This window comes from Arvicanthis niloticus, chromosome 8, assembly GCF_011762505.2.
Source record: "Arvicanthis niloticus isolate mArvNil1 chromosome 8, mArvNil1.pat.X, whole genome shotgun sequence".
Lineage (NCBI taxonomy): Eukaryota > Metazoa > Chordata > Mammalia > Rodentia > Muridae > Arvicanthis > Arvicanthis niloticus.
In genome coordinates, this window is record NC_047665.1 from 62,226,053 (window position 1) to 62,249,962 (window position 23,910).

The following is a 23,910-nucleotide window of genomic DNA, read 5'->3' on the forward strand; positions in this document are numbered from 1 at the left end:
TCCTGAGAAGCTATGGAGGCTGAGTGTCTTCAGCTACAATGACAGGTACAGTTGTTCATGTTTTGTTACACCTCCTCCACAACCCCTTCCCTCTAACACTTCAGGTAACAAGGGAAGGGAAGGGAAGGGAGAAATAAACCCTTTGAAGAGCCTGCAAGTGATTTGGGTCTTCTGCTTTTCTTTCTTCTTCGGTTGTGCTGGGGATTAGATTGAGGGCTATAGGCAAGTATACCACCCACTAAGCTGTACCCAGCTCATCTAGAAAGAGAAGGTGGGCTGACAGAGAAAGAACATGCTTTAAAACAGCTCAGCGGAACGAATGGTTTGAACTTACACTTGATCTCTCAGACTGAATTTGAACATCCTAACAGTGTCCACGTGACCCAATCGCCATGGCCAAAGCTATCTCCAAGGATATATCCAGGAAATATCTCCAAGGGAGGAAATATCCAGGCTCTTACAGGCCACTGTGACTGATTGTCTGTGCTTACTCCCTCCCTTTTGGGAGGTCGGTTACACATGTAGATTTTGCCCAACACAGGCCTGTACTCCGGCTTAGATGGGACACAACTCTGTGAGTCTCCACCAGGATAGAAACCGACAGCCTCATGGGAGCTCCCATGTAAAATGTCTTGATGCCGAGCTTAATCAGTCACAGAACCATATGGCCTTTTCATTTGGAAATGCCAGCCACTGCCTCTCCAGTTCTGCCTTACTCAGGGCATCCGTGTGTATGAGCTTCTGGTTTTTGGAATGGATAACAATGACATTCCTTCATTTCTTTGGCATTAGAGGCCTCCGATGCCAAGAACTGGATTTCTTAGTGATTTTAAAGGTCGTTACAAACCTGTAAATAGAAACAACTGCCTTTAAAGCTGCTAATAGCTTAGAACCACTCTACTCCGTTTTGTATCAACAGACAATACTCAAACTCTTTTCAGAGAGGCACTCTGTTTTTAAATACTGTGTATACTAACCCTCTCCCTAGTTTTGACTCAGGCCAGCCCTGCATAAACGAGTTCAGAAACATCCATTCAACAGAAGGAGTTTTTGCAGCACTCAAGGTTCTACAGGCCAGTATAAATAAACCCTGGCTGCACTGACTGCTTTGGCAATGCCTGGGGGGTGGCGATGGAGGGGTTTGTGCCCCAAAGCGGACCGAAAGCTATGATCAAAATCAAAGCATAACATCTCTTAGGAGTTAAAGTAAATGTTTACATTATGGAAATATGACAGTATTGTTAATATAGTTCCGTTATGCATGATGTTGCACTACTGGGAAGTGTTGGAAGAAATGAATAGAGGCAACCAGGGTTGAGGGGCGGATGCAAGTGACCTTAGATCTAACACCAATGTGACAAAGAAGGTCAACCTGAGCGCAGGATAGAGATGCACTGTCTAGTTCAAAGACACTTGGATGCCATTCCTAATGATCCATGTGGCATCACTTCTATCTGTGAGGGGGGCTGTGTTGGGAATTCCCAGAAAAGAGACTTAACACACAACACATGCCTTACTGCTATGCTACAAAACTTCTTATCAACAACTTTACTAGTGGCCACTGGGAGCTGGGCAATGAACTTGTGCTATCTAGGTTCTCAATATGCTTCTAAGCTACATTTACTAGACACCACTTAATAAGGAAGGAAGGAGGAAAAACAGTTGTGCGATTGGATACTGGGTTGTCTTGTTCATGAGCGAATGTTGTTAGCATGGAAGATCAGGCAAGTAAGTGTTAATAAAAAGACAGAGCTGTCCTGTGACAGCAAGCATGTGAGAGCATGTTACAGCAAGAGGACAGAAAGAAAGAAGAGGAAGACTAGGCAGCTGTCCCAATTTTAGACCAGCGGCTTAAATTTCTCCACACTGGGGACAAGAACCTGGTCCATCGCAGGCAGAGGTACTAATGGCTTTCCTGTGGTGGAGGCTGCCTCCTCCAGAACAAGCGCACACAATAGGCAGCAGGCAGCAGCCTCTGTGAGAGGGAGGACCAGATTGTGTACCCTAGAAATTCCCTTTGTTCACCTACGACAAGCATCCTGTTCTGGTTCCTCCCTCCATTGTCCCAGCTGTTTTCCTAAGTCATGAAGGTGGGCGTGGGGCATTCCCAAAGAACCTCACTTGGCATTCACACACATTTTTCAGGCTCAAACTTGTATGGCCTGGGAGAGGTTGACAAGTTCCTTGGTCTCCTCACGGGACTTTCTCTGCCTTCCACAGATCTTCTTGCTTAGCAGTGTCAGAAAGGGCTGAGTGGCTGGAAGCTACCAACAGGTACAACCTGTAAGTGGCCTCAGCTGCTCCTGTCAGTTTCTGAACACCTGGGCCCCACTGTAACACTTGAAAGTGACTTCACCACCTTGAGAGAAAGATGCTCACACATTACATGTAGGCATGGATCCAGCAGGAAGATTTTCTTGTGACTTATCTTTTAGCCCACTGGATTGATGATTAATGCCAACCTGGTGGCAGTATAGAAATGGATTGCATTCTGGCTTCAAAGATACTCAGATGGTATTCCTGGTGGTTGGGGAGGGGGGGTTCAGTCTCACCTTAGGGACTTCATCTACAGCTTCTTTTCTTTTCCTGGTTTTTTTTTTTTTGTTTGTTTGTTTTTTTGTTTTTTTTTTTTTTTGGACCAAGGACTTCCTCACCACCTGCCTGACATTGTCATCCTATCCTACATATATAGCTGGAGCCATGGGTCCCTCCCTATGTGCTCCCAGGCTGGTGGTTTAGACCCTGGGAACTCTGGTTGGTTGGTATTGTTGCTCTTCTCATGGGGCCGAAAACCCCTTCAGCTCCTTCAGCTTTTTCTCTCTAACTCCTCCAATGGGAACCCCATGATCAGTTCAATGGTTAGCTGTGAGCATCCACCTCTGTATATGTCAGGCTCTGGCAGACCTCTAAGGAGACAGCTATATTAGTCTCCTGTCAGGCATCTGTCTTGGTACCTGTAGAGCTTGCCTCAGAGATGTGCGGGGCCCAGAAAGATGGACCAGGTCATAGGCTCAAAGTGGAGAAGCCTGGGTTTCCTTATCTTGAGCCACATGCCCTCTTTAATATCTCTCTCTTTCTCTCTCTCTCTCTCTCTCTCTCTCTCTCTCTCTCTCTTCCTTCTCCCTCTCTCCCCTCTCCCCCTCTCCCCCTCTCCCCCTCTCCCCCTCTCCCCCTCTCCCCCTTTCCCCCCCCTCCCCCTCTCCCCCCCTCCCCCCTCTCCCCCTCTCCCCCTCTCCCCCTTCCCCCCCCCTCCCCCTCTCCCCCCCTCCCCCCTCTCCCCCTCTCCCCCTCTCCCCCTTCCCCCCCCTCTCCCCCTCTCCCCCTCTCCCCCTTCCCCCCCCCTCCCCCTCTCCCCCTCTCCCCCCCCTCCCCCTCTCCCCCCCCCCCCCCCCCCTCTCCCCCCCCTCCCCCTCTCTCTCTCTCTCTCTCTCTCTCTCTCTCTCTCTCTTTTTTTTTTTTTTTGGCAAGAAGAGTAGCTGCCAGGACACAGTTCCTGGACCACCAGCAGCAGAGTGATCTGGGAGCTTGGTAGAAATAGAAACTCATTCTTGGGCTCATGAAGTTTTACAGAATCTTGTGAGATGAGCACAAGGTGGTATCATATTGTATCCCTCTGGCTCCATGCTGGAAGAGTCCAGGGTGGAGCAAGGCTGGGTTCTCTGTAACTCGATAAGGAAGCAGATAGGATATAGATATAGATCCAGGCTTTTGCCTCAGACTGGGCTTAACAGGAACTAGGAAAATCATTGCATGCTGTGTCTAAAAGACAGAGTGTTGCCTTCAGTTCTGATTTGACCATTCAGTGGGAGGCTGGTAGGGGCTGTAACTCCAAGTAGACCCTTAGGTTTTGAATGCTCTTGTCTTGATACAAGAAGACAACATATTTTACAGTCTTCCTTGCAAACCTCAAAGCCTCAGAAACAGTAGCCACCTGGCACACCTTTTATATGAAACAGCTTTGAAGAATTCCAGGCAGGGGTAGAATTAAGAGTTAGAATCAATGCCATGGAGATCTGGCAGAGACAGATCTGGCTTTTATGAACCTGAAGCTTATCTAATTTTGACAGCTCCTTTAAGACAAACATTATACAACACGTCATATTATAAAGCTTGCAAGCATGTGAACATATCACTGGGTCATAACCCATCCAACATGGAGACCTGATTCAGACTCTGTCTGCTCTACGGCAAACCCACATCTCACTCCAGGCTAGTATGCATTCTCCTGTCCTTAGCTCTTTCAGCTTCAACTTCTGACTATGAGTGAGTAACACCAGCCCAGAAGCTAACTCGGGTCGGCTCGCCTTCCTCTTCTGTCTTTCCCTTTTCTGTTGTCACAGTTGTTCGCAGTCACTGTATATAGTTCTAGAACTGGCTGGCTCTGAAAAAGTACAGGAAGTAAAGACTTCTTTATTTCCTAGCTTAGAGGCAAGATGACATGGCTCCTGTCCTAGTTAACTTTATCTGTCAACTTGACATAGCCTAGCGTCATCTACCTGAGTCTCAAGGAGAGGACTGCCCAGATCAGATCAGCCTGGGGTCATGTCTGTGTGGGATTGTCTTGACTGGTGATGGATGTGGGAGGGCTCATTCCACTGTCGATGGCACCATCCCTAGGCAGGTGGGTCTGGCCTGCATAAGAAAGTGTGTTGAATATAAGCCTGGGAGAACAGAACAGTAAGCCGTGCTTCTCTGTGGTCTCTGTTTCAGTTCCTGCCTTGGGTTCTCGATCAGACTTCCCTCAGTGATGGATGGTTAACTGGATATATAAGATGAAGCAAACCCTTCTTTTCTCCTCATCACTTTTGGTCACAATGTTTTAGCACAGAGACAGAAAGCAGACTAGAACAGCTGCCTAAATTCATCAAGGTTTAAATAGCTTTGGAAGAGGCATTGGCTAGTCACACTTAGCTCACATTTCCAAAAAAAAAAAAAAAATCCCTGTCTTTCTCTCCCTCTGACCTCAGAAACCCAGGCCTGTCTTGTCATTTAAGTAAACAACAGCATTCCCGACTCTTCGACTGATTTGGGGGCTGGGGGTTGAACCAAGAGCCTTGAGCGTGCTGAGCAAGTGCTCTACCAACAAACTCCTTCCTGATCGCCACTCTTGAAGCCAAGATAAATTTGATTTGGACCTCCTAATCTTTAACGCCAAAATGGCCTGCCTGATGGTCACAGAAATAGACAGTAAAGCTGGGCGGTGGTGGCACATGCCTTTAATCCCAGCACTTGGGAGGCAGAGGCAGGTGGATTTCTGAGTTTGAGGCCAGCCTGGTCTACAGAGTGAGTTCCAGGACAGCCAAGGCTACACAGAGAAACCCTGTCTCCAAAAAAACCAAAAAAAAAAAAAAAAAAAAAAAAAAAAAAAAAAGACAGTAGAGAGCTGGGTGTGGTGGCTCATGCCTTTGATCCCAGCACTCGGGAGGCAGAGACAGATGGATCTCTATGAGTTTGAGGCCAGTCTGGTCTATGCACTGAGTTCCAGGACAGCAAGAGCAGTCACACAGAGCAACCCTGTATTGTGGGAGAGTTGGAGAATTAGGGAGTAGAACCAGGTGGTGACAAGGGTCATTCCTTTGTGACAGCAAATCTTGTTTACTCTATAAAGCCACAGATATCTCCTTGGAAACAGAATGTAGCAGCTCGATCCCAACCTCTGTCCTCACCAGGATAGCCTTCCTCTTAAGTAAACCCCACTCTTTGCCTTTGGAGTTGACACTTGGATAACAGTTAATGATCACATCAGTCAGCATTCTAAAAAACCTCATGGGTGCCCTTAGAGACACTGACAATTTGTTCCACACTGAAGTTACAGGCATCTCCCTCTGCCCCTTTGGATACCTTGGGAAACTTTTCATAGACTCACGTCTGGCTTCAAACTTTGGTCTGAGAACTAAAGGCAGTTTCTGGACAGCATACCCAGTGGCCTCCTGTGCATGGTGTCCCTCCCTCCCTGGAAGGAAGTCATGCTGTGAAGGTGCCTCCGACTCAGGCCCTACCTGAGGACAGCAGGCTCCCACTGCTGCCGCTGATGAGTTTTCCCTTGCTCCCCATGCTGGCCAGCTTTGAAGTCTTCAGCGTTCCTGTTTCTGTTAGGTCAATGGCGATCTCGCTCAGACTTCGTGCTGCATGGATCTTGGACTGGAAAGGGAAGGTGAACAGGTTATGGAAGGAACAGAAAAGACTTGCCTACTTGTAAGCCTGGATTCAGGTGGCTTATAATCCATACAAACTGGAATTCACAACCCAGAATACCGCAGGCTGAAGAGCATGGTGGGAAGAGTGTGGTCTTTGTAGTCTATACTCTGGGAAAGGCATTTAATATCATTGAGCCTTACTGTTCCTAAATATAAGCCGAGGAAGTTACCACCTACTACAGGGGGATGAGCTGTAGTCAAAGGAGACAAACTGTGTGTAGGACATCCCCTCCCCTCCCTTCTTCTCTACTTGACAGAGCAACAAATGAAAAATTGTGTCAAGGCCAGTAATCCTAGATGCTTGGAGGAGCTGAGGCAGGGAGATTATAAACTTACACACCGCCTGGGCTAAAGAACAAGTTCAAAGGCAGCTCGTGTGACTTAGTGAGACAGCCATTCTCAACATAAAAAGTAGAATGAAGAGGTAGAGTTCATGGTAGAGTACTTCATTAGTGTGTGCAAGATCCTAGGCTCAACCCCTAGCACGCACGCACGCACGCACGCACGCACGCATACACACATAGTTGTGACTATACTTATTTTATGCTTAAGCAAGGAGAAAATGAATTTCTAACTTTATGAATATCAGATAGGATTTGTGGAACAAATTCATGAAATAATAAATTTAGAAATTATTCAACAACTTCAGTTATTACCCGTGTGACCAGGGAAAGTTTAGATGATGGGATACTGACATTCTACATCTGTAAAGACTATATAAACAATATAGAAACCTCTGGAATATTCAGATCCCATCAGCAACATCTGTCACAAGATTTGTTTCAATTTTCATTGATTAAATATATAAAGACTCTAAAGTCTTCATATTGCAGTTCAAATTCCACTCCATGCGTGCAGATCAGCTGACCCTGCTGGGCTAATAGTCACAGCTGATGAAGAGAATCCACAAACCATTTTGTTTCCAGTTTACAATTTCATCCCAAAAAGTGATTTTTTTCCCCCCAGAAAGTCCGTATACCTTTTGCAATGCGGAAATGTGCTTATTTTCTTTCTATAGACATTATTTGGCATTCTGCAATTGGTTGCTGTTGATTTAGAAACCAATGTCTTTATGATACAGTACACATCACGAAAACCACTACAAATGATAGTCTAAGCACACGCTGGCTCTCTGTGGTGGAGCTGGGGAGCTCAGTGGGTGGCTGCTGCCAGAGAGGTCTTTCCACACCCACAAGACTCCAGACAGATTCTGACAGCCTTGGTGAGGCCTGTACTCTACTGTCCCCTCTTCCTGATTTACAGGCTTCCTCCTTTGCTCAGGGGCTGTTATTTGTCCCACAGAGGCTATCTGGGGCCTTAAGGCCTTGCCCTTCCTCTGGCCTGTTGTTGCCTGTCTCGATGAACGACAGCAACTTCCGGCCAGAGAAGCCCCTAGACTTTTGCTCTTGACTTGCTCACCTGATGTGAACTGTCTTCCTCTTCCCTTCCTCCTCCCTCACTGGCGCTTTGCCTTGGGTCTCCTTTTTCTTACATTTAGAATCTGGTTGATTTCCTCAGGTTAGGGCCCCCTTGTTAATAAACAAGCCCGGCTGCCAGGCTTGGCAGCCTATTGGCTGTAGCAGGAAGCAGGAAGGGCTTTCTATTTCATTGGAGTCTACATATCTACAGCACCCATCTGGCTGTGCTTTATCCTTCAGGCAAGCAGAGCCAGCACAATCCATTACTTCCTCTCCTTCAGCACTGTTCGCTACCAAGACCTGTGTTTTCATAGAAGCAGCTCAAACGTGAACACCTACAGAGCATCATCCCATCAATCCCACTTAGCACAGTGGCACAGGCCCAGGAGCTCCTCCTGGTCGTCAGAGGTCTGATCCTTGACCACTCTGATCTTCAGATGCCTGTTTATAGCATGGGGCTCCTCAAGCCCACATCACAGAGCTGGGATGAGGACCATGCCAGACTCTCTATGTCGAGGCCATTGCAATAGGAATGGGATATAACTTAGAATCTGGATGTAATTTTATGAATGAGGTTACATTGATGGCTCTACTTGACATTTTAAGGATCCCATTAATCACATGGAAATCCTCAGATGAGCCCCATACCCCACCTCCCCATTCCCCTGTCCACCCCGCCACCCCCTTATATATCAACCTCAGTGTCAGAAAACCAAAGTACAGATGCAGGAACAACAGATAGTTTTTTTTATAATATATCTTAGATTTTGTTAACTTTAAGAACTTTCTGGCCAGGCAGTGGTGGCGCACACCTTTAATCCCAGCACTTGGGAGGCAGAAGCAGCTGGATTTCTGAGTTCGAGGCCAGCCTGGTCTACAGAGTGAGTTCCAGGACAGCCAGGGCTACACAGAGAAACCTTGTCTTGAAAAACAAAACAAAACAAAACAAAACAACACAACAACAACAACAACAACAAAAGAACTCTCTGGGATGGACCTATCACAGTGACCCAACACTCCCTGGAGATTCTCTTCTTGTATAGCAAGGTCTCTAGGTTAGCCCCTGAGTCCCTAATCATTCCAAATGACCACTCACATGGTGGTGATGTTCAGTGAGTAAGCCTTAATTTATTCTATTATGCTGTTTATTTTAGAAGGAATAAATGACAGCTTGGATGAAGAAAGATGAAAAAAAAATAAAAGAATAAGGAAGGAAGATGTCTGCACACTAGCTCCAGAGCACACTGCGCTGAGATCAGAGAAAAAGCATCCATTAGTTCCTCTGAACAATATGAGCTTCCAAAGACTTTCCCCTGAAGTCTATAAGACATTCTTTGGGTCCAAGATGCAAAGGTCACTGGATCCTTTTGACAGCATCTCTGATCTTTAATATCAGCAGATATAAGTGATCAGTTATAAATAGTGTCTGCAGAGCTTCATGTACTAAAGGTATTGCAGGGAACCAACTTCTCTCCGCTCTGCCTTCAACGGTAGAATGTTCCCTTCATGTATATGTTTGGGAAGCTGAAGGAGAAAGAGGAAGCAGAAGGAAGGGACAGGAAGAAGTGAGGAGAGAGTGGACAGGGAGAGAGGGGAGGCATTCACAAAATGATTTGCACAATGACGCTGAAGAAGAGTAGTCTGGTGTCAGGGAGGGGATCCAAGGGCTGTCTTGGCTGCTGCTCTCGCTGACTCAAACCACTAGACAGTACTTGTTTCTCTGGGCTTGATAAACATCACTTTGGGAGGCCTGAACTATGCTGCGAGCCCTTCAGAGAAAGGAATGGTTGGCATGGCCCCATACAGTAGAATGCCAAGCCTTGCCAGGATGCCAGCCCACACTGGCTGTTCAGAAATATCTGAAGCTTTCCACCCCAGACCTGTTGACACTCACTCGCAGAGTCCATGGTGCCCAGCAAAGATGGGTCATGTGACATCCCAGAAATGAACCACATTGCAATGTAATTCCTACAGAGTGTTTCACCATCTCTGATTTAATGTGGGGCTTCTCAGAAAGTTTAAACTTGATGCAGCATTAGATAATGGGAATGGCTTAATCATGCTGTTAATAAAACACAATTTTCTTAAAATAAAACTATTTCCTAAAGCAATCTTACAAACATCATGTCACTTCACTGACTACTAATCTGGGCCAGGAAGTTCCTTTTCTGTTCTCTAACTAGAGAACGCAAAAACACGTGTGATAAGATATCTACCCAGGCTGGGCAGTGGTGGTGCATGCCTTTAATCCCAGCACTTGGGAGGCAGAGGCAGGTGGATTTCTTGAGTTCGAGGCCAGCCTGGTCTACAGAGTGAGTTCCAGAACAGCCAGGGCTACACAGAGAAACACTGTCTCGAAAAAACAAAAACAAAACAAAACAAAAAAAAGATATCTACCCAGGTCACGGAGCTGGAAAACAGTCATCTGATGTCCAAACAGAGGAGCTTGGTCCTCACCTGTTTGTAAGGTTAAAGAATTGACTCCTAAGCGACATGCAGGACTAAGAACAAAGTTCAGGGGTAGAGAACTTGCTTAGCAATAACGTCTAAGGTTCCTAGAACCACAACAAAACAAATGTTTCTTGCCCGATACATAGCTAAGGCTCTTGCGACCATGTAAAGATTTCTGGGTATAATTCTATTCCTCTGGGAATTTGGCTATTTTCTTTTGTCCTTCAGAGTAAACAGAAAAGGACAGCTGAGAGCTTCCTCATGCAGTGGGCCTTTGGATTTGCCTTTTGGGGTGGGGCGGGGGGGGTGGGGAGAGTCTCACTAAGTAAGTGACCTTAGCTCATCTAGATTAGGCTAGCCCTGAAGAAGCAGTCTCCCTGTGTTTGTCTCAAGAGCTAGAATTAAAGGTTTGGGCTACCTCCTATAGTTGGATTGACCTCCCTCCCTCTCTCTAATTTATTTTTGTTTTACGTGCATTCATATATTACCTGCATATGTGTGTGTATGAGATTGTCAGACCCTGGAACTGGAGTCAGAGGTAGTTATGAAGTGCCAAGTAGGTGCTGGGAATTGAATCAGGATCTTCTGGGGGGAGCAGCCAGTGCTCTTAACCACTGAGCTGTCTCTCTAGCCCTCGGTTTGTCTCTTAAATAATGCTTCCTGTTTAAAAAAATGACTGGAGATCCTTTCTTCCTGGGCTCTACTTACTCTATCCATCACGGCTAACTGGAAGTCTGTTAAACAAGACTTCTTATAGGCATTTATTTTTGTAAAGATCCCCCAAGAATAGACCACTTGAGACACTCAGGAAACTGAAAAAAAAAAAAAAAAACCAAAACAAAAAACAGCATGGGGAAGAGGACCCCAAACCAGCTGCTGACACTGCACTATCCTATGGGTAACAAAGGCTACTTCCTGTCTCCACTGCAGACTACAGTATTAGAATATGGGGGTGAGATAGAATTCTACCCTCAAGAGTCACTGACAGTGGGATTCAGGAGAAACATTCCACCTTCCAACCATTATAACCCACCAGCAAGCAACCCAGGAACAATGTTTGTGGGGGTTGACCTCTAACTCTGTCTACTAGAGAGCAGGGCACCAGCCCCCACCCACTGTCTCAACATCTACCATGAGTCAAACCCCTGTGGCACTGTTTCTTTTGATCTAACCAAGCTTCACAGGCTTGTGCCAAGACCCGTCACCACTAGAAGAGTGTTAGAATATGCTCATCATTTCCAGCCACAAGAACACTGCACACACCTCAAGACTCGGTCACCCCAAAACTGACTAAATAGAGGGGTCAGAAAGACTAAAAAAAAAAAAAAATCAATACTTTACAAAGCAGATAGTGGCTGTGACAGGGAACAGGCCATGATTTGGAAGTGAACTGAGGAGGGGGAGGGAGAGTGTGGGGGGGCTATTTCTGCTGGTTTCCTTTTACAAGTTGCAACTTATTTTACTTCCAATTTTTGTGTTTTCTTCCAGAGAAAAAAGAAACCCCATAGTAAAGGAACAAAGAGCCAAGAGGGTACCAATCCAATCATCCTGATTTATTAAATGCCACCTGCCCCTGGGAACATGGGGAGGTAACGTCTTGTGCCTGGTGGGAGCCACTAGAGGGGCCAAGGCTGATCTTGCCCACTGTTCCCCTGACCTGAAGTCTGTAGAATCCTAATGCAGGCTTACATATCAGAGCCTCTTCTGAGACACCTTGAATGGGAGTGGCCTGTGGAGTCTAGAAAAGAGGAAAGGGAGGCCAGGTGGAGAAAGAGAGGGCTGGTGTGTTGCTGTAAGCCCTGTGTGAACCAAAAGTGTGCCTCTCTCCCACCCACCAGAAAGCGCAGCTGGCCGTTCGGGCTGGGGGTGGATGAATCTCTTGGGCGCAGAGATGGCAGGTTCCCAATGCCCCAGGCTCCAGGTCTACCTGATGGAGCCGGAGCTGGTGCTGCTTCTGTTTTGTTTTCCTTTTCACTTTTCCAGTTTTATGTTTTAAACACAGAGTTGGCAGTTGGAAAAGCCTGGAGGGCTTTTCACAGCAATTTGAGGATGGTTATCTGCACCCCCCAACCCAAAGAAAACAATATACCACTGTTTAAACATCAGTAAGGGTGTGAGAGCTTACTAAGAGAGTCTCCAGAGCCCCCAAAAGTATGTTCAGAATTCCTAAGAGCTGTACCTGAGGCTTAAGCACCTCTGGTGGTGGCTGGGTTGTACCCTGACAGGTAGCACCCAGCATGGCCTCTGAAAGATTTTCTGGTGTTCCTCCTGCAGCCCCAAGAGGCAAGCCCTTACCCAGATAGGTCTCAAGCCAAGGACACAGCTCCTCCCTCCTCCCCTACCCACCTAATCCCATCCCTAAATTGCTGCCTGGAGGCTCAGTTAGCTGCCTGGTGGAAGGTCTGGTGCTTACCTTACTCTGCTTTCTGTCCAGATAGAACTGATGCTGGCTAATCGCCATTGCCCAAATGGACTTGATTAGAGCTGGACATGCATACCATGTGTGCACGGCAATGCCACTGTGCCCAAAAGTCCTCCTGGTCACTGAAGCCCTGCAAAAGCACAAGACATAAGTTCCATTCAGTCCCTGTGATTGGGGGGTGGGGGGGTGGGGGGGTGGGGGGGTGATGTCATTCAATAAACAACTTTAAGTGAGAGCTCATTGACAAGAAGGGGACAGGGGAGCTCACCCAGAAACACAAGCATACAGGTCCATTGACACTGAAGGATTCACATGGCCATGCTGTGTCTAAAAACTGACTCCTCATGCTTTAGCCCTGGGGCAAGATGGGTCACTCTAGGTCACTTGATGGTCCTTTTTGATCTTCAACTCTTGGCAAGGAGCCAAGACAAATCTCAGAGTCTCAGGAAAAAACTTTGACAATGCTATTAATGTTCTTCATTAGCCAGGTGATGCTGCCTATGGGGAAGGCGGGTGAATTCTTTCCTCCTCTCCACAGGCCTGAGCATTTCCAACATGGCGGTACTTCCTGCATTACTCTAACTAGATAGATGTTCCCTGAAAGGTTTGGCTATCTAGTACAGATACATTCCCAGTGAAGTGGTAGTGGTAATCTGCTCTAAACTCCCCGGTGGGAATGTGTGTGCTCTTCACTACACACCCCAATGTTTTGGAATTAAAATGAAAGACATACACACACACACACACACACACACACACACACACACACACACAGCCTTATTTTTAATATGCCCTAAGCAGCTCAACAGCTGGGCTACTTCAGGAAAGAGCTCCAGGATGAGTGTAGACCAGAGAGACAGAGACACTGCCAAGATGTAAGAATTGGGGGTCATAGCCCACAAGGGCTGCAGGCCTGGGTCCATGGCAGCCTAGATGGAAAATAGATTTTAGTAAGTAATAACTCAGGAATATTGGAGTGGAGAGTGTGTTAGCCTCGAGAAGGTTTGGAAGTGCCCAGCCATTGCGCTGTTTAATGACATATTAAAATAAAAGGATATATATATATATTCTATATTCTTTCATTTGTAAATCCAAAACATGAGGGTGGGTAGGGAGGAACATGCACACCTGCCAAAGAATTTAGAGCAGATTAACTTACTTCTGCTTCATCCCACAGCATGCACTTAAAAAACAGGAGAGTGAAGGCAGAGACCGCCACTCCCCTGAACTCTGTATACACTTCCAGCTCTAACTGCAGTATACGTGGAGTAGAGAAAGGCACGTGGAGTTTAAAAATAACAATGGGAAGCATCAGCCTCAAACATGAATGGTATTTTGGTGGGGGATAAAAGGTTCACAGGGCCACATCCTCACTGATATACACTCTTTTTATTGTTGTTGTGTTTTCATTTTGTTCTTTTGAAATAGGGGTTCTCTGTGTACCCCTCCCTGGCTGTCCTGAAACTCATTCCGTAGACCAGCTTGGTCTTGAATTCAGGTGTCTGCCTGCCTCTCCCTCACAAGTGATGGGATTAAAGCTGTGTACCACCACTGGCCAGCATCCATGAAGTATAGTCTATAGGATACACCCATTAAATCTGACAATTGGGTTAGAGAGACGACTTGTTGCCAAACCTGATGACCTCAATTTGATCCCTTGGGACCACATGCTATAAGGAGAGAAATGACTCCTGTAAGTTGTCTTCTGACTTCTCCTACATATACATACATGTACACACACACATGTGCCTATACCCATACTAACAAAGGCAACTCGTATACACATATGTACAGATAAACGCAATTAGATATTTTAAAGTATTTTAAAATCTTAGAACAAGTGTTTGGGGTTGGGGGGGGAAGGGAGGGGAGAGAGGGAGAGAGGGAGAGAAGAGAGAGAGGGAGCCAGGGAAGATGGCTCAGTGCACAAAGCACTTAACCTACAAAGTATGAGGATTTGAACTTGGCTCTCCAGAGGCCCCATTAACTTGGACTCCATATATATATCTGTAATCCCAGTGTGCTAATGGTGGGAGGGGGAACAGGGACTGGACGGCGATCCCTGAAAGCTTTTGTGCTACCTAGCCTGGTGTATACAAGTAGCAAAGAACACAAGACCCTGACCCCCTCTTGTGTGCTGTGGCCCCCACTCACAAAGCATTGTGCATACCAGAAAAAAAGCGGGAAGGCTGGGGAGTAACTGGGGCTCTTGATCAGAAGAAATGCCAATGGTTTTGAGATGAAAATATCTAATTTGGAAGAACTGTAGACTCATGGGGACTTATGAATAACAGCATTCTCTCTACCCCTCATTTTTCTTTGAAATTTGATGCTGGTATTACTGTCCTATTCTATAAACAGTGGGGCTTCTTCATACCCACATTTAAGGGGAAATTCAAATCTGGTGATTAGAAACCAGATACTAGGCAGGTTGGGTCACTCCCCAACTCCCATTTTTTTTTTTTTAAAGTTAAGGGAGAATAAAAATATCAATGAGTAAAACAGCTCTGTGGGGAGAAAGTAAAAAGGGGGGGGAGAGAGAGACAGAGAGACAGAGAGAGAGAGGAGGGTTCCCCCCACAGGTCTTTGGGGAGGGAAGTAGCTGCCATCAGAACTCCTAGTTTGGCTGGGAGTAAAAGAACCACCCCCACCCCGAGGAAGGCTGAAGTATGTAGAAAAGGTGACTTGAAAAGTACTTTTGTAGTAGAGAGAGCTGTAAAATGCAGCCGATACACCTCTCCAGGTAACACGAGTGAGGAAGGCGTAAGTGGTTCATCGGGTCTGGGAAGTCAGTTTCATGGGAAACTACATCAGATAGTCGGCTTTTCACCTGCTCCATTAGGACCTTATCTCCTCTGCTCATCTCTCCTGTCAGCCCTTCCCACCTCAGTGTCTACTTTACCTAAACCTCAGCAATGGATCAGTGTTTGCTGAACCCAGAGGATGACAGAGACAAAGGTAGTTAAGAACTGAGACAATGGGGGAGGGGCCAAAGTCCACCACTGAGCCTGTGTTCTGAGGGGTGGGCAGGAGGATAGAGAGGTTCCGATCAGATCTGTCCCATTCCACCCTGGAAGTTATCTTGGCCCCAAGTGCTGTCCCCTGTCATAGTGGATTCAGGGCTGCTTTTTCACAGGGAGGATGGTCACACTCTGAGCTCAGACTGCCTTCTTTGGGCTTTTCTGTCCACATAAAACACTTTCTTCAGTTGTCCATATCCCCTGAGGGCCCAGCACCTGGTTTTGATCCTAGTAGCCTCATGGGCTTCAGCTCAGATCTCTCCTTCTCATGAAGGCCACATGACCAGTGAGGCCTTTGGTGTCCACATCATTCAGCACTCTGGTCTGTACCACTCGACACTCAGTACACCACACCTGTCATGCCTGAGGAACTAGTGTTCGTGAGCTCTGCTCTCAGACTTCTAGGGTTCAAATCTAGCCTGTGCCTTAGACTAGCTATCCACATTCCATTTCTGTGCCTTGTTTTATTTCCTTTCCCCAGGAAGGAACTATCTGGGGAGCACAAGTATCAAACCAGTGCCCATACTTGGCAAACCCTGTCAATCAATGACTTCTTTCGCTGGTGTCCCCAACTCTGCTAACAGTTTCTGATAAAAGAGGATGCTGACTCAGCCTTTCATATCTAACCTAGAAGAACATACAAGTTCTTGAAACATGGTTGAGCTAGATCCCTTTTGCTAAATAAGCCCAAAGCCCACTATATGGTAAGGTATGATGTTAGGTGCCTTTCCTATATTCCTAGACCTTGGCAAAGGGAAAAGAATTTAGTAATTATATCATTGATAAGATCACAGACACAGAAGGAACACACATGTGTATATAACATGCACATACACATAGACATACACACTACATACACAGACACACACTACACACACATACAGACATACTACACACACATACAGACACACACATATACACAGCACACACACATACTACATTCACACTACATACACACTACACACACATACAGACACACACATATACACAGCACACACACATACTACATTCACACTACATACACACTACACACATACAGACACATATACAAACACTACACACACACTATACACACTACACACACCACACACACACTACACACATACAGACACATATACAAACACTACACACACTATACACACTACACACACCACACACACACTACACACACATATTACATACATATACACTACACACACACTACATACACTATACACACATATAGACACACATACACTACACACACACACACACACACACACACACACACACACACACACGGGTAAATCCTTTGTCTATTCCCCGCACTCAGGCTCACAGGTGGTCCTTTTTCTTTTCTTTCTTTCTTTTTTTAACATTTGCTCTGCCAGGCATCCCCTTTCTGTATATGATCATGGTGTTGAATTCAATTCACTCTTCTTACACTCTGATTCCTTTCCCTCTCATTTGTCCATGAATCTTAGTCTGACATAAGTTCACCTGGAAAAACAGCAGCGAGTTTCTCCTCCGCTGGGTTATTATTTTTGGCATCCACCTGCCCCTCCGTGGCCTGTGCAGACGGATTGTGCTCTGTGGAGGAGGGTCTTTAGACCATGAAATGTATCCCACGGTCCTGAGAACCACTGAACAAGCCATCCTTCTGTTTAATGTTACCCTCTGCACCTGACTGCAGAGACTCAAATTCTAGAACGTTCTGTTCTCTAGTTTCTAGTCTCATGGTAACTGCGGGGCTGGGATAAACTCTCGCCTACAGGAGGGAGGCTGCTCTGTGTAGATTATGAGGAGGTACACAACCCAGCCGGGTTATCAGCAGCAGCAGGCATGAGGGCTTCTGCACAAACCTCAGCCTGGCCTCCTTGCAGGCTATGTCTAATCCTGAGTCCCCAGCTCCCTAGAAGGCACAGCTGCTTGTCTGTATGCTCAGAAGCGAGGCGGGGTTGCTGCCAGCACTTCCTCCTAAGCTCAGGGCTCAGTGTCACCAGGACCTGAACCCACTTTGGCTTCTCCAGTGCATCTGATCTATTTAGTATCTTCTGGGGCCTACTTTCTTGTCAGTCTGCATCTGGACCTGCACACAGCAATTTATTCTTTAGGCTTAGGGAACCCTGTTGCTGGCTGTGGGCTGCTTTTGACTTTAGAATTGCCAGCAGACAAAGAAGAAAAGCATGGGGTTGGTGGTGCCCAGACTCCTTCCCTGCAGGGCTCTCTACATTCCAAACTAGAACCTTACTTATTGTCCAGCATCCAACTTGGAACCCAGGTTTTTTTTCTTTTTTTTTTTAAGACTGGTATTCTCTGGTACAATGCCTGGTGCAACGTAGGAAGAAGGGAAAAGAACTGCTTTTATTTCACATCCACCCACAAAACTAACATAAAAAAAGAAAACCACAAGCTCTCAGACCAGAATAAATGAGCTTAACCACTTTGGTTGACAGCTGCCTTTCAGTCTCTGCTGTCCTGCCTGAAGTAGGCTCAGCAGCTCTGGCAAGAAAACCTTTGGTCTCCTGTCTGTTAAAAGGGAATGCCCCCATATAACTCAATGATGTTCCAAAGTGCCAGGATGCTTCCTCCAGCATCACACACACACACACACACACACACACACACACACACACACGAGAGAGAGAGAGAGAGAGAGAGAGAGAGAGAGAGAGAGAGAGAGACAGAGACAGAGACAGAGACAGAGAGACAGAGCTAGAGCAAGCAAGTGACATGTAGCCAGACGAGATTGTTACAGAATTGCTAAACAGACACACACTCTTTTGCATTTATCATCACAAAGCTTTACAGTCTGGTATGAACTCTGTCCTGCATGGTTCACCGTCCTCTCTCCTCACCCCAAACTGATCATGAACACAAACCACTACAACAACATAAAATCAATGTACAAATAGTATGCCACACACCCGCAAAAGAAAAGGGCTTCTTATGCTTACCTGCGAGGGTCATGAACTTCCACGGAAAACTTCTTTTCCCTGAAATATAGATTCTCCAACTGTCTCCATTGAAATATCTGGACAGAAAACAACGTAGTTTAAATTCCAGAGTAGTAAGTTCCCTGGTCGCGCTGTCTCTTCTTTGCTGATTAACCTTTCAACAGCTGAGAGTTTCCTTATCAAGGCAGAGACCTTACAGTTGTTGGTGCTTCCTCTGGGTAGCCCGCCTACTACTAGTGCTTGAAACAAACACAGACACACACACCAGTAGGTGTGGATTTTTCCTGCAGGTTCCTTAACAGACACAAAACAAGTTCTTTTTCAAGTTTGTTCCCCTTTGGCTAGCGCCTTTGTTGAATTCTCCAAGACAGTTCCCAGCTCTGCAGACTTTTCCCTCCAAGGAGAGGGAAAGGAGGTGGGGGCGGGGAGCTGGGAGGAGGGAGGAGAGGAGGCTCGGAGCCGGGAACACAGCGCTCAGGAGGGAGCGGTAGCCATCTGTGCACGCGGAGGGCTGAGCAGCGCTTCCTCCCTTCAAGTGCTGAAATGGGAAGGCGTTCAAATTCCCAGCCTCCCTTCGGGACTCCACTTCCTGCCGCTAATGTGTAAGAGCCTCAGACATCCTCACTCGCTGGAGGGCGGAGGCTGTGTGACCATAGTTGGGGGCAGGCGAGTCATAATCACAATGCGTGTTTGTAATTCTTTTTTTTTCCTCAGCACAAAGGAGTGGTGGGCGGAGGGTGTATGTGGGGGAGCAAGAGCTCTGTCCTGTGGGGACACCGAGTCCGGACAAGGGAACCCCAGGAGCCAAAGAAGTTGATCTTCAGGTTGGGAGGCAATTAGAGCCGCTTCTGACTGTTCTGGGAGTGGGGTGGCTTTTTCTGGATGAAAGTGAAAGTTACTTAGTGGTCTGGGGAAAGTCACCAGGGGCTAAAAGCTCCGTGTACCCAAGTTTGCACTTATTATATTCCTGCAGCTCCGATTTCCTTCTGTACGCTTAGAGTGGGAGTTTGCTTTGCTCCTGAGTAAAGCAGGGTTCTTGTCTTTCCTTTGTGAGAGTGGCTGATTCTTCCCTGGACTCCCCCTTTGTCTACCTTGTTTGGCGGCCTAGGCACAACTTTTTGGTTTTGTTCCAGACTGAGTCTCCAGCTCTATTACAGCATCCAACTTTCACACACAGAGTTCATTGCCCTGTGTTCCGTGAGCCCCGGTGTTCCAGACCCAGGATGTTTACTACCCAAGTAAAACTGGGCTGCAACTAAAACTGGTTTCTAGAGAGGCTGCATTCTTTCAACTTCACACTCTCCTTTGTGGAATTCTAAATGATCCCTTCTGTATGGGTGGCGGGAAGGGAAGGGCAAGGGGTGACTAGTGATTTCGACTTAGGAGCCACCTCTTCATCCACAGTCCGTTTTACTCTGAAGCCAGAGACTGGAGACTTTCCTGTCTCTCTGAAGATCAGTCACAAGTGGGTAGAGGGACCCACTTTTGCAAAGAAATCTCCAAAGCCTTGGGCTGGCTCAGATGGCTTTTGGTCCATCCTGAGTATTGTTTTTGGTTACTTAAACACTGACAGAACTATGTCTCAGCCAGTGGGCCCCTGCCACCATGAACCCCTCAGTGTAGACACTTCAAGTCTGATACCTACTTGTTGGGTATAGATACCTCAGCTAAACTTGCCCACATTCATTTAAACAGCAAAACTACTAGATCCATGACCTTGGCTTTATGCATGACTTGTCACACTGTAGCGTGCTACGGCAAGACACAGGCTTTAGAGTTTAAATCCAGGCACCCTTCCTTCCAAGTCACTAGCTAAGTAAGTTATAATAATTCAGCTCCAGATCGATCTTAACCATAGCAGGTCCCAGGTACAGGCTGGGCAAGGGAATAGAAATAAGTAATCAACAGACATGGATCTCACTGTCATGGATCTCTTAGAGCTTCCAGATTCTGGCAAACGAGAGAGGGTGACTGCAGAACCACTGGCGTTCTTTTCTTAAATCTCCCAGGTCTTGACTTGGAGCTTAAAATAATTAGATTAAGCGTGTGCTAGAAATCTTACAGCAAGTATAAAAGCTTATTCTCCCACTTCCCCCATAGAAAAGGTCATCCTTCTTAGACCCTATCCTATGCCAACCCTAACCAAGCAAAGTGATCCTTGTACAGGACTGGCTTTATGGATGTGTGACTCAAGTGCCCCTTGCTCAGGAGGGTTCTGCGCTTGCCACTGCCGTCTTGAAATTTCCAATGTATTTTCATCTATTTGACATGGGCTCTACAAATGATATAGCCAGTCCTGGTCTCCGTAGCATGGGGTAGGGGATGGGAGTTAAAGGTACCACCTGTATCTGGTGTGCAGATCAGAGAAGGGGGGCGCCTGGGGGGTTGGGGGGGAGGAAAGGAGCTACACCTGGCATGAACACTCAGGAGAAAGCCGCACTTGGGCCTTTTTTAAGGAAGTGCCTCCAGGCCTGATAAGGAATCCTGGAGCACAACCCTCTGAGGGTCGGTTTCCTGGCAACCTCTTCTTCCCCTGCTCCTTGCAAAAATATAAAACACAAACCATGCCTTTCCTCTAAGTGGTCCCTGATGTTGTGCAGTGTGGAGATCCCTGTGTCTGCCAAAGGGCCCAAACAAAACCATCTGGGCTTGCTTCGGGCCCCTCATCTTTAGCCAGGGTGGCTGTCCAGGGAAAGGGGCGGGGCTTCTGCCTCAGCACTGCTCTGAAGGGTGAACACTGAAGTCCTGGCTCTCAGGGTGTGTCCGTGGGATGATGTATTTTCCGTAGAAAATTTCATAGCTGGGACAAAACAGTAGGTTCCCTGATAGCTGTTTTAGCACAACTTTATTTTGGTTTTTATCTTGCAAATTAAATACTGGGAAGGAAAGGAAGGAGTCACAAGTGGGTAGTTTTTCTAGATCAGATAGCTTCTTGGGGACATAGGAAGAGTCCTGCAGAATACTGGCTTCTGATTCCCCCCCACCCACCTCCCTTAGGAAGGGGGTGGAGCTAGGGAACCAGCAAGCTGCTGGAGGTTGGGGGAAGCAGGAATTGAAGGCTGAAGGCTTAGATAGCTGCTGCTGGCAGTAAAGGCTGGGTGTCATTTAAGCTAAAGCCACTATGCTCTTCACGGGGGTCTGGGGCATTTTTGTTCATTTTGTTAGAGCCCCTGGCTGCTCAACACTCAGTTTTCAGGCTGGCATAGCAAAGACAAACAAACAAACAAAACCAAAAACCCAAAACAAAACCAACCAAACAAACAGACAAATAAAAAAACATACAATATGGAAAAAAGCAAAGGGAAGATGTCTGGTTTTGTGTCCTCCTGTAAATAGGGAGAGATGGGCTCTTGCTATGCTGGTACTGCAGCATCCCCCGGGGCCTCTCACAAGGAGCCTCTGTGACCTGGTTTTCAGAGAAGCCAACCTATCCCAGCCACTGTGTAAAGTCACCACTGTGATTTGGGACCCTACATAAAGACACACCAGACAGTTGGTAGTCGTGCCGATGACCGGCTAGCTCCCTAAGGACTTCAGCTACTTCTATAGTTAGTTGATCTAACTATAAGCTCAACTATATAGTCCTATCAACAATCAGAGTTTCTACTGATCAAGACTCATTAAATCAAGGCAGTCTGGCTAGGCATCTCCACAAATCCCCACAGAGACTTTTGTTTCCTTGCTCACTTAGCATCTCCCTCCCTGTTCACTGTGAAGAAAAAAATTTCGAATTTTCTTGGGTGTGGAGGACAAGAAACAAAGCACACAGAAATGAGGGAAAACTGCCTAGGGCCACACAACCGGGTACTGAAGGAACCAGAAATAGAAGTCAAGGGCACCTGGTCCATTACTCTAACCACTAACTATGCAGCTTTCCCCAGGAGTCCACCAATTAGTGAGAACAGTTCTCACTCACTCACTAGTGGGTGGTGAACTTTACAAGTGGAGTGCTTTCTCACAAACGAGCAACAGTGTGGCTGTGAGAAGGGGGCTTCCAACCAAGTTTGCTCTCTCCTACAAGATCTCTCTGCTTTTCCTTCACACTGTTGATAATAATAATAATAATAATAATAATAATAATACATGTTTCTTTCTTTTCTTGTAGATCTACCTTCATCCAGGCTCTACAGTGCATCTGCCTCAATACTCAGCAGCTTCAGTCAGAGACTAAGAGACAACAATAGCCTGGGTTAAGAACGGACCTGGCGACTGGAGTTTGCATGGGAAATAAAAGCGTTAAGAGGCCCACCCGGAATGGTAGCTTCTGCTTGTGAGCCCATCACTCAGAAGGCTGAGGCAGGAGGATCAGCCTCAGATACATATCAAGGCCCTGTTTCTAATAATAAGGATTGTAGTGATAGTAATGAGGTAAGAGATCTCCAAAATTTAGAGAAACCATCAGGAAAGGGTCTTACTAAAATGGTGTTGGCTGCCATCATTGGAATCCTAACGGTCCCAGATAAGGGCTCTCAGCCTTTGACCTAGCCTTCCTATGGACACAGGTCCTCTACTGTCCTGTTCTGGTCCCAAGTGCCCTCATGTATAAAACCAAGAAGGGAAACATTTATCCATAGAGAGCAAGCAAAAGTGGCTAATAACCATTGTTTTTGAGCCCTGAATGAGACAAGATGCTGTGTAAATCCTAATTGAGCAGGGGCCTCCTGGGCCCTGGTTCCTACTAGTCCATGAGATTCATACATCCTGTGAGTGGCTGAGGCTGGGGCTGAGGAAGAGGCCTCGGCTCCACTGGACTTCCTCTCCAGCTAGCACTTATGAAGCACTGTGGGCTGGCATGTGGAGTAGCCAGCAAGCTGTCAGGATGGTGTAGAAATAACGACTTGAGAGGAAGCTCAGCCTAATGGCTCTGATTCTTAACCAGGACTTTAGGGAGCCTTGTCTTCCTCCTGTCCCCGAGGCTGAGTCATAGAGCCCCTAAATGACCTCCCTATGAGTAACTTCCTGCTTCATCCAGAGGGACCATTATAGAGAATCCAATCAGCCATCTGGCTCTCTTCCTCCCTTCCCAGATGAAGCTGCTCTGTGGGCAGAGACTCAGAGCTGCCTGAGGTTAAGTATGTGATTGATGTTGGGACCCAGGCTTGTGACTTCTTGTCCTGGTCTTTTTCAATTGTGCCACAAAGCCCAGATGAAGGAGGAGAACAATGATGCTTCAGATCCTACAAGAGACTAGCTTTGGTCATCCGATGGTCCACGATGCTGTGCACATTCCAAACACGCGCAAGTTCTCAAAGGGAACGACACAGATAGGAATAGTCTGCAAGCCCAGAACAAAACAGACAGACAAAGAGACAAACAAAAAACCCAAAAAACAAAACCCCAAAAAACCCACTTCCTAATTTCACTTCTGCTCTTTCCTTAGACACTACCACACACGGTTCCCTGGGTTTATCTTTACACTGGGCACATAAAAAAAAAAAAATGAGGTGCCAAATGGAGGTGCCACAG

General features: G+C 46.7%; 1 protein-coding gene across 9 annotated transcripts in view; it reads right to left on the reverse strand.

The window, feature by feature from the left end:
* Nucleotides 1-23,910, reverse strand: part of Frmd4a (FERM domain containing 4A) — a 579,690-nt gene that overhangs the window by 36,402 nt on the left and 519,378 nt on the right. For all 9 annotated transcript variants that reach the window (XM_034509726.2, XM_034509724.2, XM_076939471.1 and 6 more), the window contains 3 exons: nucleotides 18,445-18,521; nucleotides 12,480-12,618; nucleotides 6,000-6,141 (listed from right to left, as the gene is read on the reverse strand). In XM_034509726.2, coding sequence (XP_034365617.1) covers nucleotides 6,000-6,141; nucleotides 12,480-12,618; nucleotides 18,445-18,521 — 358 coding nt within the window. The remainder of the gene's footprint in view (nucleotides 1-5,999; nucleotides 6,142-12,479; nucleotides 12,619-18,444; nucleotides 18,522-23,910) is intronic.